The sequence below is a fragment of the Colius striatus genome, chromosome Z (genome assembly GCF_028858725.1).
Source record: "Colius striatus isolate bColStr4 chromosome Z, bColStr4.1.hap1, whole genome shotgun sequence".
Classification (NCBI taxonomy): domain Eukaryota; kingdom Metazoa; phylum Chordata; class Aves; order Coliiformes; family Coliidae; genus Colius; species Colius striatus.
Window position 1 is genome coordinate 7,191,288 of NC_084790.1, and position 14,883 is coordinate 7,206,170.

Genomic DNA, 14,883 nt, shown 5'->3' on the forward strand with positions numbered 1-14,883 from the left:
GGCCCCGCTTCGCAACGGGGCCCCGAGGCGGGAGCCAGTGGCGGCCTCGGGGCTGCGCGCGGTGCGGCCGCTGGCAGCGGGATGGTCCGTGGCTGAGCGGCAGAGGTTGAGGGGCGCGTAAGATGGCGGAGCCGAGCGGAGGGGAGCCGGGCGGCCGGGCCGGCGAGAAGGAGGCGCCCAACGTCTCGGTGCTGCACGTCGAGCTGACTGAGACCGCCCTGCAGGCGCTGGAGCGGTACCAGGGCTGCAAGGTGAGGGGCGGGCGGTGGCCGGGCTCGGCAGGGTCCCGGCGGGGCAGGGGATGGATGCGGCGAGTAGCCGCGGTGTGCCTGGCCGCCTGCGGCGCGCCGCGCAGCCGCGATCTTGCCGCGGCTCGTGTCTGCCGCGGGGGTCTCGCCCTGAGCCTCCGCGGTGGCGGGTGCGCAGGTGCCGTGCCCCGGCCCCTCGCCCCCATCCCCCGGCCCGGGACCCCGCTGGGTCCCCACTCGTGCTCCGTGCGCTGCTGGGCTCGCAAGCGGTGCAAGGCAGCGCAGGGAGGACGGGTGCGGAGCGCGCGGGGGAAGTTGGAGGCTGTTGCGGTTCCCGGCTCAGTGGCACTTTGCAAACTTTGGGCAGCGCGTCGGCACGCGCGCTGCCTAGACTCAAGGAATTGATCACCTGAGGTGATTTCTCGGAGCGTTTGGCACGCGTGTGCTGTCACGGCGGGTGAAGCAGTCCTGCGAGGGGGCAGCGGCAGGCGTTGCTGCAGGGTTGCAGGAGATGTGACGCCGGTGCGCGCCCGTGCCGTGTTTAAGAGGGACTCGGGTACTCGGTGTTTGCTGTTGTGGCCGCTCTTGGTGGTGCCGGCATCCTCCCAGCTAACGGCGAGTGGCTGATTCGGGACGAACGGGTTCGGCGGTGCCGAGGAAGGACGCTTGCCCGCAGCTCCGCGGGATGCGGGCGGGACACGCTTCGGGTGTCGGGGCGCTTGCGCTGTGACGGGAGCCGAGCCAGAGGGGGTCAGCTCCTGATGTCGGGCGTTCTGCGCTGCAGCTGGGAGCAAAGATCCTGAAAGGTTGCACACATCTCGTGGAAGCGCAGTGTGTGAGGCTGTGTTTTGAAACCGGACGCTTTTGAGTGTTTGAACACTCGGCAAGTTGAAAGTTGTGCTGCCTGTCATAGAACGGCTTTCTTTGCTGCTGTTAATTGGACCCCTTCCAAGCTTCGTTTATTTTGGTTTTCTGGAAGGACTTGGGTGAACTCTTTCCGTGTGTTTTTTCTAAATCAGCATCAATTTCAAAGTTACGGTAATTTTGCGTGAAAGATTAGTTCTCGAGATCAGAGAATTTTAAGAGTTGGATTGGAAAGATCATCCAATCCAACCTCCCTGCAGGAGCAGGACCACCTAGAGTAGGTCACACAGAAACTCGTCCAGATGGTTTTGAATGTCTCCAGATAAGGAGACTCCAGAACCCATCTGAGCAGCCTGTTCCACCACTCCATTACACTCATAGTGAAGTTTTTTTTATGTTTCTTTGGAACCTCTTATGTTCCAGCTTGTACCTGTTGCCCCTTGCCTTATCATTAGCCATCAGTGAGAACAGCCTGGCTCCATCCTCCTGGTATGCAAAGTAAGCAATGAGCTTACTTTGTGATCATTACTAATTTGTGATCATTAAGATCAAAGCAATAATTTACATTCTTTCCCCTGTTTCACTGCCTCTTTGTCTCTCTAACTGTAAATGAGAGTCCAATTCTTCCTGCAGGTGTGCTTTCCTTAATCTTGTCCTGATGGAGTTTGAATGTGCCATTGGAGCAGGGGCAAGAGGCAGAATAATTCCAGGCTTTGTTTTTCTAGCCTCTTGAATTTCTAGGTTTTAAAAGGCTGATCTTTTAAAGTATTCAGACAATTCACGCATTTTTAACTGTTGCAGTGTCAGCAAACCTCTTGTGTCACTCTGCAGATAACAAGAACATGAGCATCAGGGGGAGGAATGAGGGAGGAAAAAGAAGAAACTACCCCTTTCTGTTGTCCAGTCCAGGTGGAGTTGTAGTCTGCTACCTCCCATATCTGTCAGGTGCTGGAAGAGGACAGGTTTGTAGCTGGTGGTACCTTCCTTCTGTCTAGCTTGCTGCTCGGCTGCCTTGCTGACCCCTTTCAGTTCTGACCATGTGTTGTCAAGAAGTGGGAATGCAAGGAAGGTAACCTACAGCTCTGCTGCTGCCTCTGTCTGTGCTGCAAGATCTTAATCATGTAACACAAGTAATATTGCAGAAAGAGTTTACAGGTGGGAAATCAGGATAACCCTCTGATAACCTACTTATCCTGTCACCTGTGGAACCTGTGCAGCGTGTAATCAGGCTCTGTGCACTTAATTGCTTAACATTCAATTTTAAACAGGCACTTGTTCCTTGTTGTATCCCTGCTAAGGATTTTCTTAGGTGGCACAAGAGTGAGAGAAAACTCACAAGACTTTGTAATTCTTACATTAACATAGCCAACTTCACTTTCATGTATAGAAGTACAGAATGGAGCTTTTATCTGGCAGGCCTGATACCTGCAGCTTAGCATACATGAGGACAAATACCCATTACCTACTCACTTTATGTGCATCATCATGGCCTGGGGTGGACTGGGTTCAGATGATGGAGGACATTGTTGCCTAGGTTTCCTTTGACAACATCAAGCAGTATGCTTTAAGATCCTTGAGCATCATCTGGGGAAATAAAAAGCATGGCTAATTTTTTAAATCGGAACTTATTTAGGAGAGAGTGATACTTATTTAGTAGAGAGTAGTACTTTAGTTGGGATTAAGTGCTGTTTGTTGCCCTCAGAGGCTAGAGTTACAGCCACTCTGAAGGGCCGAGTGCGAGAAGAGCAGCATGCCTTGCCCTGGTGCAGTATCAGAGTACCACGGCTATGCAGGACATCTGGGGTTCTGCTTTAAAGCAAGACCGAGCAGTTGGTGCCCACCTTGGGCAGAGCTGTGCCAGCCAGTGGGACCACACTCTGGGGCTCTGCTTCTCCGTCATCTTGCTACTGCCAGATGCAGCTTTACTGACCCTGACAACATCATCTCCTTCTACACCTTGTATTGTCCTCTGTGACTTTTTTTGAGCCAATTTATTTAGTTGTGGCTGTCTTCTATGTCTTTTTCCACATTGGTTTAGTGTTGGAGAAGTATGGCAACTAACGTTCTGGTAGGGCACAGAGAGCACATGGCTGAGATAAGAGACAAGAGCAGAACTCTTTTTCAGTGGCAGATAATTGAATAGATTGGCTCAAATTATAGCATACAACTTCACCTTCTGTGCACAAGCTTAGCCTAGGGAAAAAAAAAATCACTTTTTTTCTAGCTTTGCTGTAAAGTTGTTTTACTCTATGACTTTCATAAGTAATATAAAGAGTTCAGTTAAAGAGGGAGTCGTTTTAACTTGGTGCATACAGAGCCTTTTAGGTGGCTTGGCTCTAGCATAGAATTCCATTCTCGCTGATGGTAGCCTGAACTAATCTGCTGACTATTCTGAGGCAGATCGGGGAATGTTCACTGAGGAGTATCTGCAGAGCAGTAGGGACAATGCTGCTTTCAACTGATGTACCTCTTTGTGGGATTAATGGCCATCTGCAGTCATACTACAGCCGTGCTTCTCCAGGTAAAAGCAGCTGGAGGTGTGTATTTTATTCTGCATGCTTTTAGAGCAAAGGTTTTGGCCTGTGAAATGTGAGCTTTTCAACTGACAGGATAATTGTGGCTCTTAGGAATCTGTTTTTTGTTTAAGTTTTTATTCTTCAGTCATTGAGATGTTCCACCTGCAGAGCTACTGAGTTAGTAAGCATATCAAGTGTGATCTTTGCTTCATGTTCCCTTGTGCTGAGCAGTTGCAATAGAGTCATAGGGCTCAGCCATATTTCATTTACCAGGACTGAACTTGGCTTGTATCTGCCTCAAATGGCATAGGATTTTGCTGGGGGCTAGGAAATTCATTTGTTGGAAAGGTTTGGCCTTTCAGGGAGCTCTGGTGGTATCCTGCTGGGAACAAGGATGTATGTCTGCTCACAGATGGTGCAGGTGTCTCTGCTTTTGCTGGTTTTGCTTTTAGGGTCAGCTCTAAGGTGTATGTCATGTTAGTCTTTTCAAAACTGTAGCTTGCATGTTGCCACAGCTCTTCTGGATTGAATTTAAGGTTTATGAGGATGGGATGTAACATCTTTGGTGGGAATCACCACCTTTTTGTGGGGAGATGCTACCCTAGCTGAGCAGCTAGGGACTCAGCAGTGTGCCAGTCATCTAAAGAGGGAACTAAGGACACAAGAAGGCTGGGCAGATGAGTCCTAGGGAAAAAGTAGATGGGGATTAACTAAGAGTAATTGAGAAGACTGGGAGCAAGGATTATTAGCAGCTCTTAGTGGGCTGTCAAGGACTCTAGTCCTCTGGTTATCATCCCTCCCATCTCCCAAGGAAGGGAACGAGGTAAAATGAGCTTGCAGTAAGGAAAAAGACACGTCTGGAAGGGGTTGAGGGAAGAGACTGAGGATCATCCTAGGAACAGGAGTGCTCAAATCTGATTCCCGAAGGGCACTTCCAGGGCCTACAGTGGAGCTGTGAGAGCCCAAGTCATTCCTTTCTGCCCTCAGCATATAAATGAAAATCTGCCACGGGCATGTTTGCTAAAATCCAAACTGCAGGGAGGGATGTTCATTTCTGCGCAAAAGCAGGACTGTGGCAATGTAACATCTGTGTGTTTTTGCCTCCAAGTTGCCAGTCTAAATATACTGATGGAGAGTTGGTAAGTTTTGTGTCTGCTTTCATTTGATTTCTTGAAATCTAAAATTGCTTGTGTCTTAAGGTATGACAAATTGATTAACTCTGCATTATCAGTTGCAAGTAATACAAATATTCATTACAAATGCATTTTAATCAATGGCTGGTTGACTGCAAGTTCTTTTGGTCCTGTTTTCTTAAGGTAGTGACGCCTGAGTGATGTCACTCTTCGTGCTTTTGTGTTGTTGTAACTTCTGAGTCTGATTTCAAACAAATGTGCTAGTGAGCAGAGAAAAAAAAAATCTAATCCCTACTATTTCTTTGGAGTAGCTGGGTGGCATCTGTAGTTCTTCCAGTGATAACAATTCACACAGAATTCCTACCTTGTCTAGCTCACAGGGCTGCCTTGGTTAAATCAGGGCAACTAGGATGTATATTCTCTTTCAGATGTCAGAAAGTTGTGGCTGATGAGGCACTGGACTGCAGGAAAATCTTAGGGCAGTTAAACACCACTGTAGCAACTGTTGTGTCTTGATCATACTGCTTTGCTTGCACAAATGACTACTAGAGACAAAACCAAGCTGAACATCCAGAGTGAAATTTTGAGATGGCTTGAGCTGATCTGAGTTTTCCTGACTTCTGGAAGGGGAAAGTCCTATTCTGCTTCTTTCTATTGGACACAACTACCCATATAACTAATTTTTTGGGACTATCTTCTTCCTTACTTCTCAAGTTGAATGAGCTTAAGGAAGAGACCCACTAGTGCTGGAGGGAATAGATAGAGGCTTGCTTCTTTCAGTCCCTGTGGCCCGTTGAGCATCTCATGGCCATGCAGCAAGAATACATCTTTGTTTTCTAGTACAGTTAAATAGATCTCTTTCTCAGCTTCCCTAGGAAGGCAGACCAACCTTCTGAGTCAGCACCTCCACCATTTTCCCTTTCCCAAGTCTGCTTCTGGCTAGCCCAAGGGCTGTAGCATCAAGGCTTTGGCTCCAGGAGATGGGCTGAGCTGATGAGATTCACCAGGGAAGCCCATTCCCCTCTGCATTTGTATCTGCATGTTACTTCACACCTCCTTGTGCCAGTACTGGCAGTTTGGTTTTGGTACTGGGCAGTTGAGTGCTCCCTTTGGCAGCATCCCTGGATGCTGCTGTGTGCTGGCCTGGGTGGGAATATCAAGTGCCAGTGAATGAAAATCAGAACTTGGACATTTCACATCTGATACTCAGAACTACCAGGTAATGCAGATTATGACAATCTCACTCTGTTATTGTGTGTAAAATGGTAGTAGTGTGTGTTTATGGTGAACAAGAGGATAAATGCACAACTATTTGTGAGGCACCCTTAGTATAAAGATCAGCAGTATGTCTCTAGAGTTTGTGTAATAACCAAGTCATGAGCTGTGTGCTAAGGTTTTTTTTCAACGTTTTGGATTTTCCTACTTGCCAGGTACTGTCCAGGTCATGTTTAGTTACAAAATAAACAACAAAACAATGTAACTCCAAAACTTATTAGAACAGACACACTTAAAGGAAGCTAAATTCCTGTTATGTCTCCCATTATTCATGTATCAAAATGGCTCTGCCACCCCACAAAAGGGTTGTTTTGATTATTTCACACTTGTGGTTCAGAGCTGTTGACCTGAACTTGTAAGTGCTGCTTGTCTGACTGCTGCAGTTCCTTGGTCCTTGAAGCTCTTGGGAAGCAGAATAGAGTGTGCACATAAGGAAGAATCTCTGGCAGTGATACAGTCCATTATATTACTACAGACAATGTATCATTGCAGGTGGTCTTTCCTTCCAAATGCTTTTTGCTTCTCCTTGTGAGGAGACTTCAGCATAGGTTGTGCTTATATATAGCCATACTCCAAACTGACAACCCTTTCGGGTGCAGTGGGTGGCTGTAAGCCCTGTGGCAGGGAAAAGATGCTGCTCAAAGGAGACGAAGGGGGAAGTCCTTAGGACAACATTGGCAGACAGCACCAGTATCTTGTTCTAGCCTCATCGTACATAATACACAGCTCTTTAAATATTATCAAAGCATATGAAAAATTCTGTTACACATCACGTTCTCTAGTGTGGTGATAAAAAGGCTTCTTCTGTTCACTCTGAGTCAGCATGCCTCAAAAACAGTAGATGATTAGCATCAGATAAAGGGTGGTGGCTTATATATGTCTGAGTTATTTGCAGTGTGCCATGTGTAGATCTCATGTCTTGGAAGCAGATAATGTCCTTGCCCAAAGACTATTAAGTGAGTCAGTGGACCTGGAGAAGAAACCCAGGTAGGTCTTGAGTTTTTGCCCCCAAAAATAGAGATTTAAGGTCTGACTATCACAGCTCCACTAGATTTTTTTTTTTTTTAACCAATTCTGTGTAGGAGAACTTGTTCCTGATATTAAGCAAAATCTTCAGATACAAATAAAGAGTAATTACTTAAGTGCCTGGAGCTGTTTGTAGCTTGGTTTTCAGCTGAGCTGGCTCCTGATTATTCCTGCTTCTTAGTGAGGTGATGTGTATGTTGTTGCAGCTGTTTTGGATACTGACAGTTTTTTCCAGGATCATCAGTTCCTTGGCTTAATTAGGCAGAACTCTGGAGATTATCTCTGAGATGTGACATTGTAGGGGTTTTCAGTTTGCACTGTTCCAGAAATTTTGGGCTGAAGGGGCCAAACAGGTGAGAGTGGATTGGGAAGAGGTGTTAAGTGCGAGGTGGTGCCAATCAGATTGGTACTGAAGGAATAATGTGCAGAAACACGATAGGTCAAGTAACATCTAGGCGAAAAAATAAGCTCTACATGACGTGAAACTTGGAATAGGCAGTTCCAACTAAAGAATAAGAGTGTTTGGAGTTATTCTTTCCAGTCCTTACAGATAATTTGTCCAATGTGAAGGATGCAGGGCTGCGGTTTGGGGAATTATAGATGGTGTGATGGCAGAGTTGATACTGCCCTCTCTTGCATTCCTGGAGCGAGAAAGCAGCTAGTGGAACCAGCAGATGGAAGTAAAGCTGATGGGTTTGTTCACTTGTTGAAATGTGAGCTTCTACATCTTGTTGTCATAGGAGGCTGGGAGCTGGCAGTATCAGGGAGTTTGTACGGGGACTAGACTAATAGACAAATGTGTAAAAGGATGCAGAACAGGACTAATAGGGATGCACCCTCTAACACTCCTAAGGATAGTAGTGGTAGGGAAACACAAGGAGAATGGGAGTGGTGAACTGGTGGGGCTCTTGTTCTCCCAGAGAGATCCTTCTCCAAAACTTCAGGATCTTCACTGAGAGAAAGGCAGAATCCCAAGTGATCCTCTGGCAGCAGAGGCACGAGGGACTTGGAAAGGCGCTTCCAGCCTCTGTGTAGAAGCCTGAGGTCTGTGCAGTGCTTGTTCAAAGCAGTTGGTTTGTCGGATGTGGGAGACAGCAGGACTTTAAGCTTCAGACCTGCTGTTTCAGACCACATCCCAGCGGGTAGGTGATGATTCCCTGCTAAACTCACATCTTTCCCTAATGGCATTTCCTTGCACTGAAGCAGGACAGCTGGCTGGTTACACCAGCATAATTTCTCCAGATCAAAAACTGGCTTGTGTTAAACGCTGTCAGGAGCCGGTCCCTCAGCCGCCGGCCCCAGCGGAGGCAGCGGCCGGGCCCCGTGGGGCTCCCGGGCACACCAGCACGGCGGCCCCCTGCAGCCGCCCACAACACCTGGTCGATTTCCAGGCCGCCGCTTCCCGCCGCCGCCGCCCCGCAGCAGCCGCCGGCCTCGCCTGGCCACGCCATTGGGCTCCCCAGCGTGACGTCGGCGTCGGCCCCGCCTCGCAACGGGGCCCCGAGGCGGGAGCCAGTGGCGGCCTCGGGGCTGCGCGCGGTGCGGCCGCTGGCAGCGGGATGGTCCGTGGCTGAGCGGCAGAGGTTGAGGGGCGCGTAAGATGGCGGAGCCGAGCGGAGGGGAGCCGGGCGGCCGGGCCGGCGAGAAGGAGGCGCCCAACGTCTCGGTGCTGCACGTCGAGCTGACTGAGACCGCCCTGCAGGCGCTGGAGCGGTACCAGGGCTGCAAGGTGAGGGGCGGGCGGTGGCCGGGCTCGGCAGGGTCCCGGCGGGGCAGGGGATGGATGCGGCGAGTAGCCGCGGTGTGCCTGGCCGCCTGCGGCGCGCCGCGCAGCCGCGATCTTGCCGCGGCTCGTGTCTGCCGCGGGGGTCTCGCCCTGAGCCTCCGCGGTGGCGGGTGCGCAGGTGCCGTGCCCCGGCCCCTCGCCCCCATCCCCCGGCCCGGGACCCCGCTGGGTCCCCACTCGTGCTCCGTGCGCTGCTGGGCTCGCAAGCGGTGCAAGGCAGCGCAGGGAGGACGGGTGCGGAGCGCGCGGGGGAAGTTGGAGGCTGTTGCGGTTCCCGGCTCAGTGGCACTTTGCAAACTTTGGGCAGCGCGTCGGCACGCGCGCTGCCTAGACTCAAGGAATTGATCACCTGAGGTGATTTGTCGGAGCGTTTGGCAGGCGTGTGCTGTCACGGCGGGTGAAGCAGTCCTGCGAGGGGGCAGCGGCAGGCGTTGCTGCAGGGTTGCAGGAGATGTGACGCCGGTGCGCGCCCGTGCCGTGTTTAAGAGGGACTCGGGTACTCGGTGTTTGCTGTTGTGGCCGCTCTTGGTGGTGCCGGCATCCTCCCAGCTAACGGCGAGTGGCTGATTCGGGACGAACGGGTTCGGCGGTGCCGAGGAAGGACGCTTGCCCGCAGCTCCGCGGGATGCGGGCGGGACACGCTTCGGGTGTCGGGGCGCTTGCGCTGTGACGGGAGCCGAGCCAGAGGGGGTCAGCTCCTGATGTCGGGCGTTCTGCGCTGCAGCTGGGAGCAGAGATCCTGAAAGGTTGCACACATCTCGTGGAAGCGCAGTGTGTGAGGCTGTGTTTTGAAACCGGACGCTTTTGAGTGTTTGAACACTCGGCAAGTTGAAAGTTGTGCTGCCTGTCATAGAACGGCTTTCTTTGCTGCTGTTAATTGGACCCCTTCCAAGCTTCATTTATTTTGGTTTTCGGAAAGGACTTGGGTAAACTCTTTCCGTGTGTTTTTTCTAAAGCAGCATCAATTTCAAAGTTACGGTAATTTTGTGTGAAAAATTAGTAACACATGCCTCATCACCGGGATCACCGGTCTTGGGTAAACTATTTATGTTTTATATTTACTCTTTATGTTTTCTAAACCAGCATCCATTTCGAAGTTACTGTAATTTTGCATGAAAAATTATTAATACATGCCTTATCACAAGGATAGTGCAAAATGAATGATGAGCTATTTGTGGTCGTTGAGGTAATAATTCTTTCCGTTTCACTACCTCTTCATCTCCCTAACTGTAAATGAGAGTCCAGCTCTTCCTGCAGGTGTGCTTTCCTTAATCTTGTCCTGATGGACTTTGAATCTGTCATTGGAGCAGTGGAAAGAGGAAGAATAAGGGAACATGAAAATTCCAAGCTTTGTTTTTCTAGCCTCTTGAATTTCTAGGTTTTAAAAGGCTGATCTTTTAAAGTATTCAGTCAATTCACGCATTTTTAACTGTTGCAGTGGCAGCAAACCTCTTGTGTCACTCTACAGATAACAAGAACATGAGCATCAGGGGAGGAATGAGGGAGGAAAGAGTCTGCTAGCTCCCATATCTGTCAGGTGCTGGAAGAGGACAGGTTTGTAGCTGGTGGTACCTTCCTTCTCTCTAGCTTACTGCTCGGCTGCCTTGCTGACCCCTTTCAGTTCTGACCATGTGTTGTCAAGAAGTGGGAACGCAAGGAAGGTAACCTGTAGCTCTGCTGCTCCCTCTGTCTTTGCTGTAAGATCTTAACTGTGTAACACAAGTAATATAATAATGATACTGGGACATGAGAACTCCAACCTTTATTATTCTGGCCTCTGGAACCTCTAGGTTTTAAAAGGCTCATATTTTAAAGTAAAAAAAAATACGTGAATTGGTTGAGTAACTTGCACTGGCAGAAAAAACTCTTGGCACTCTTCAGGGAGTGATGCTCAGAATAATCTTATTGCAGACCTTTTTTGGATTGTTTTATTAATACTTGAATACCACCTCTTTCTGTTTTCTCAAGTTTAAAGAGGTCCAGTTGTGGTCTACTGGCTTGGTGTTCTGTGAATTTCCTTCATACATTAATTTCTGTGTGAAGTTAACTTTATTCTGAAAAACTTCAGACAAGTGTTAGCATTCATAACTGTGTACCAGTCTTTGTGTATGTAACCCATTACATTTTTTGGAATAAGGTTGTTTGTATGTGTTTGTTAAGTAGGTAGGCACATTAGTCATCTCAAACTTGTCTCACATCTAACAACTTTATGGCTTGTAGCTGGAAAGTTTGCAGAGCAAGCAAATTTACAGCAAGACTTTTCAGGGCTTAAGGCTGTATGTGTTCTTGGCTGCTATGTAACTTGAGGTAAGCTTCTGATTGTGGGAAAACAAGCACAGTCATTGAAGACCCCAGCCCAAATTCATGTGGGAACTTCAGCTCTCTGGTGGTATTATATCTGCCTGAGATGCTGTTTCTAGGATTTCAAGATGTTGGGTGATGCTCACAGGTGACACTGAGTGGCAATGAAGCTTGGCTAATTCACAAGCTCCTGCTACCTGCCTTCCATCAGCTCCAGCACTCGCTAGCAGTTGTGGGAGCAGCATCAGCTTGTTGCCAGTCCCAATGTGGGGAGCTTTCTGCTGGATGAGTGAGATTTTATTGCAAAAGGATGAGACAAGTGCAAGTGATGGTGCAGAATCTTGTGACTGAAGGAGAGGACAAGAGTTGGATCTAACTTGCCTTTCCAGTGATGCTGAGCCCTGAATGTTTCTGAATGGCACCTAAATTTTGAGTCCGTAATCACTTGCTTTTGCTAGAATAAAATCTGTATTCTTTGAGATTTCATTCCTTGGTGCTGCTTGTTTAGTGTAAGTATTTGCAATCAGTTGACAAATTCCGTGTAACATCCTGTGGACAAAGCCTAGCACATTGAACTAATCAGCATAGTTGCTCTGTGGTGGAGTTTTGGGGGTTTTTTTTTGGTCTAGCAGCATAATTTCAGGTCCAGTAAAGCTAAGCAAAGTCAGCATTTCTGCTAAAATGGGATATTTTTATCAGTGGGCTCCTGCTGGCACTGTTGTTGCTGTTAGGGCTGTGTTGAGGAGCAGATCTGACAAGATGCCTACTTGTGACACAAAATGGTAGTTTCCAGTGAGCAAGCTCTTTGATTTTTTAATTTATTTTTTAAAAATTTCCCCCCCCCTTAAAATTTGCAAATCTTCACAGGCTGCAGTGTCAGCACAAGCAGTGTAGGGCACTTCCATCCCTGCAGGTCAGGAACAGGGTGCACTTGGTGCTGTGAAGTTACAGAGGCAAGGCACAGGTGGCTTGCTTTATTTTCAGTCATATTGTATATTTCCTGTGGCAGATATATAGCTGAAGGATTGTTTGGGGGAGCTCTGAAGACATTTTGTGCTAGTTGGATTATAGCGAATCTCTTTTTGTCTCAAAGATGTGTGCTACCTGAGATTAGTTAGCTCAACTTGAGAGTGTCAGAAAGATGCAATTCCCTCCTTACGGAGGACAGCTGGCTTTGCACTGTGGGAGCAGCACAAAAGGTGCTGTGGTGGGAGGCTTATTTTTTTCTGTTGGGCAAAAGGTATTGTTTTTCCTTTCTGTGCCAGCAAATGCTGTTGTACAACTTCCAGCGTTTTCTCAAACTCCTCCTAGTGCCAGGGTGTCCTTGGTTAGCATGATAAGCACCAGCTCTTGGGCTCCCAGGTGCCGAGCAAAAGAAGCTCTCAGTGCTGTGAGAAGCCTGGTCCTGCTGGCAGACTCCTGGCTGCTGCAGCATAGTGGGGTCTGCATCATGGTATGGGGGCAAGTAGCCTCGTATTTTGCTGTGGTAGCATCCACCTTCTCTCTCTGTAGCAAAATAATTTCTCCTGGAGTGTTGAGGTTTGTAATTTTGCTTACTTTCTACTTATTTTCTTCTGTAGGATCAGATTTCTTCACAACCTTCAATTCAGTTTGAAGAATCCCAAGGGGTGAGTACTGTTAATCTACATTGCAAATATTTTACCACTTTCACTTACTAAAAAAAATCCTGCAGACATTGTTAAGATATGCTTAATGCCAAATATGTTTTATTATCTATTTATTTAAGAGCTGTAGCTAAAAGTGGAAGAAAATCATGCTTTAGGGATACTTTTTATCTTGCTATTGTCACCTTTTATCCTGAATTTGAAGGCAGTGGAAATAATGTGTGTGTCAGCAAACATTATCAGCTTCATTGCCTCTTAATATTTTTAAATGGACTTTAAGTGGTAGGTTTCAAGATGTGTAGAAGAACTGCATTTTTGAGGAGTGAGCATACCGCAGACTACTGATGGTTCTTGGCCCTTTCCTAAAATTCTAATAAAAGAGTAATTCAAGCCTGTTGAAGAGTTAAAGGAAAATACGAGGAAATGTGGCTTCTGGCCACAGATCTGGTTAAACAGTCAGTGGTGCAAACTGGGGAATTAAAGCTGAATAAAATTAAATATGGGCTATCATCTCTAAGTAGAATGATTTAAAATTTTGAGCTTAAGATTTAAACTTTAAGGGATGAGATTGTACCTCTTATGCTCTTAGCCTTAATTCAGATCCATTAATTGATTCAGTTTTCCACGTAGCTGTATGGTGCTTGTGTAGAGATAGTTAGGAAGGGATGAGAGAAGGATGGGTAAGGTCTTTATACCGGTGTGAGGAGGTACTCCTGTCCTCAGGTGTGAAAATACAGTCCTGATCCAGAATCAGTTTGACTAAAGGGTGCTCAGATGCTGGGCAAGTCATATCTGCAACAAGCTACTTTTGTAGACAGAAGTCTCTTAACACTGCAGTTGTAAGAAAATCCTTTCTCATATCTTATTCACATTTAAATTATACTGACAAATATTTAAACTATACTGGTAAAAGACTTTTCTTGCTAGAATGTATAACCATCTTGGTTAAGGGAGTCAGGTAGCTGTACCAGGAGAGAGTGGCCAGGAGCACAGATCAATTTGAATTAGAGGGAAGTCATACTTTCTAGTAAGGATGGGAAGTAATCCAGTAAAACAGACCCTGCCCACTAGCTTCCTGGCCTGTCAGCCACAGCAGCAGGTGTGTGAGTGCAGTAAGGAATGAAGCAGGAGCTGAGTTCAAAATAAGTCCTCAAAGTAGAAATAATTAACCAACCTGTTAGCCTGAAGTTCTGCTGAGAAAAAGCATACTGGTACTTTTCTATCTACCCTACACTCTCTCTTTATCTGTAAAAGTTCATGTGTTGTTTTCTCCTGTGATCTCTAGGAGCAGCTTTAAAGCAGAGTATGTGAGGTTTGAGATGTTACTAGGCTGAGGGAGACTTTGTTTCTCAAATGTAAAAAATCTGCAAGCCAGCACGCTTCTGAAGAGCCAAGTGTTAACTTACAATGGTGTCACCCTTGTTTCTATTAAAAAGTTAATCAAGGTATGTACTTTTTTCATTATGAAACTCAACAGTAAGGTTGCTCCCGTGCTTTATGAGATGGAAACATCTGCAGGGCCTCTGCTGCTTGCTGCAGAAGCAATAATCTCTTATTTTTCAAATAGAGACTTTTCAAATCTGTCTGTAATGAAGGAAATGCAAACTAAGGAATTTATTGCATGAGATTACAAACCCTAAGTCTCTGCAATAGGAAGAGAAATTTAAGGTCATTAAGGCAGACATTAAGTTAAACCAGGACATATACTATTATACATACAGCAGAAGGGAAATGGTTAGCTTGTTATTTCTGGGTATTTGCCACCATGTTCTGAGTATTTCCAGGGTATATGAATTACACAGCAGAGGGCTGACTTGGCCCTTTAAAGACCTTCCTCTAGTGGGCTGGTCTCCTGTTGGAGGTCTCTGGAGTGAAGAGCACTCAAAGTGTGTTTGTCGGTGCCAAGATGTTGCAGGTTACCTACAACAAGAAGACATTTCCTTAAATTCTGCTGAAAGCAGATAGTGATTTTATTTGTCTCATGAGAGTGTGTCCTCTGCAATTCAGGCAGTGATCTAACGCCCAGATGAGGATAAAATACAAGCATTAAAAAAAGAGGCTTTTTTTTTTTTAAATGCTCCATGTCTAGTTACACACATTCTAGTCCCA

At 47.1% G+C, this 14,883-nt stretch overlaps 1 protein-coding gene across 1 annotated transcript in view; it reads left to right on the forward strand.

Moving 5' to 3' along the window:
- The first annotated feature begins 10,004 nt into the window (after positions 1 to 10,004).
- The window catches only part of ELL2 (elongation factor for RNA polymerase II 2), a 30,881-nt gene continuing 26,002 nt past the window's right edge, over positions 10,005 to 14,883 (forward strand). The window contains exon 1 of the mRNA XM_010200208.2: positions 10,005 to 10,034. Within this exon, the coding sequence (XP_010198510.2) occupies positions 10,005 to 10,034 (30 nt within the window). The remainder of the gene's footprint in view (positions 10,035 to 14,883) is intronic.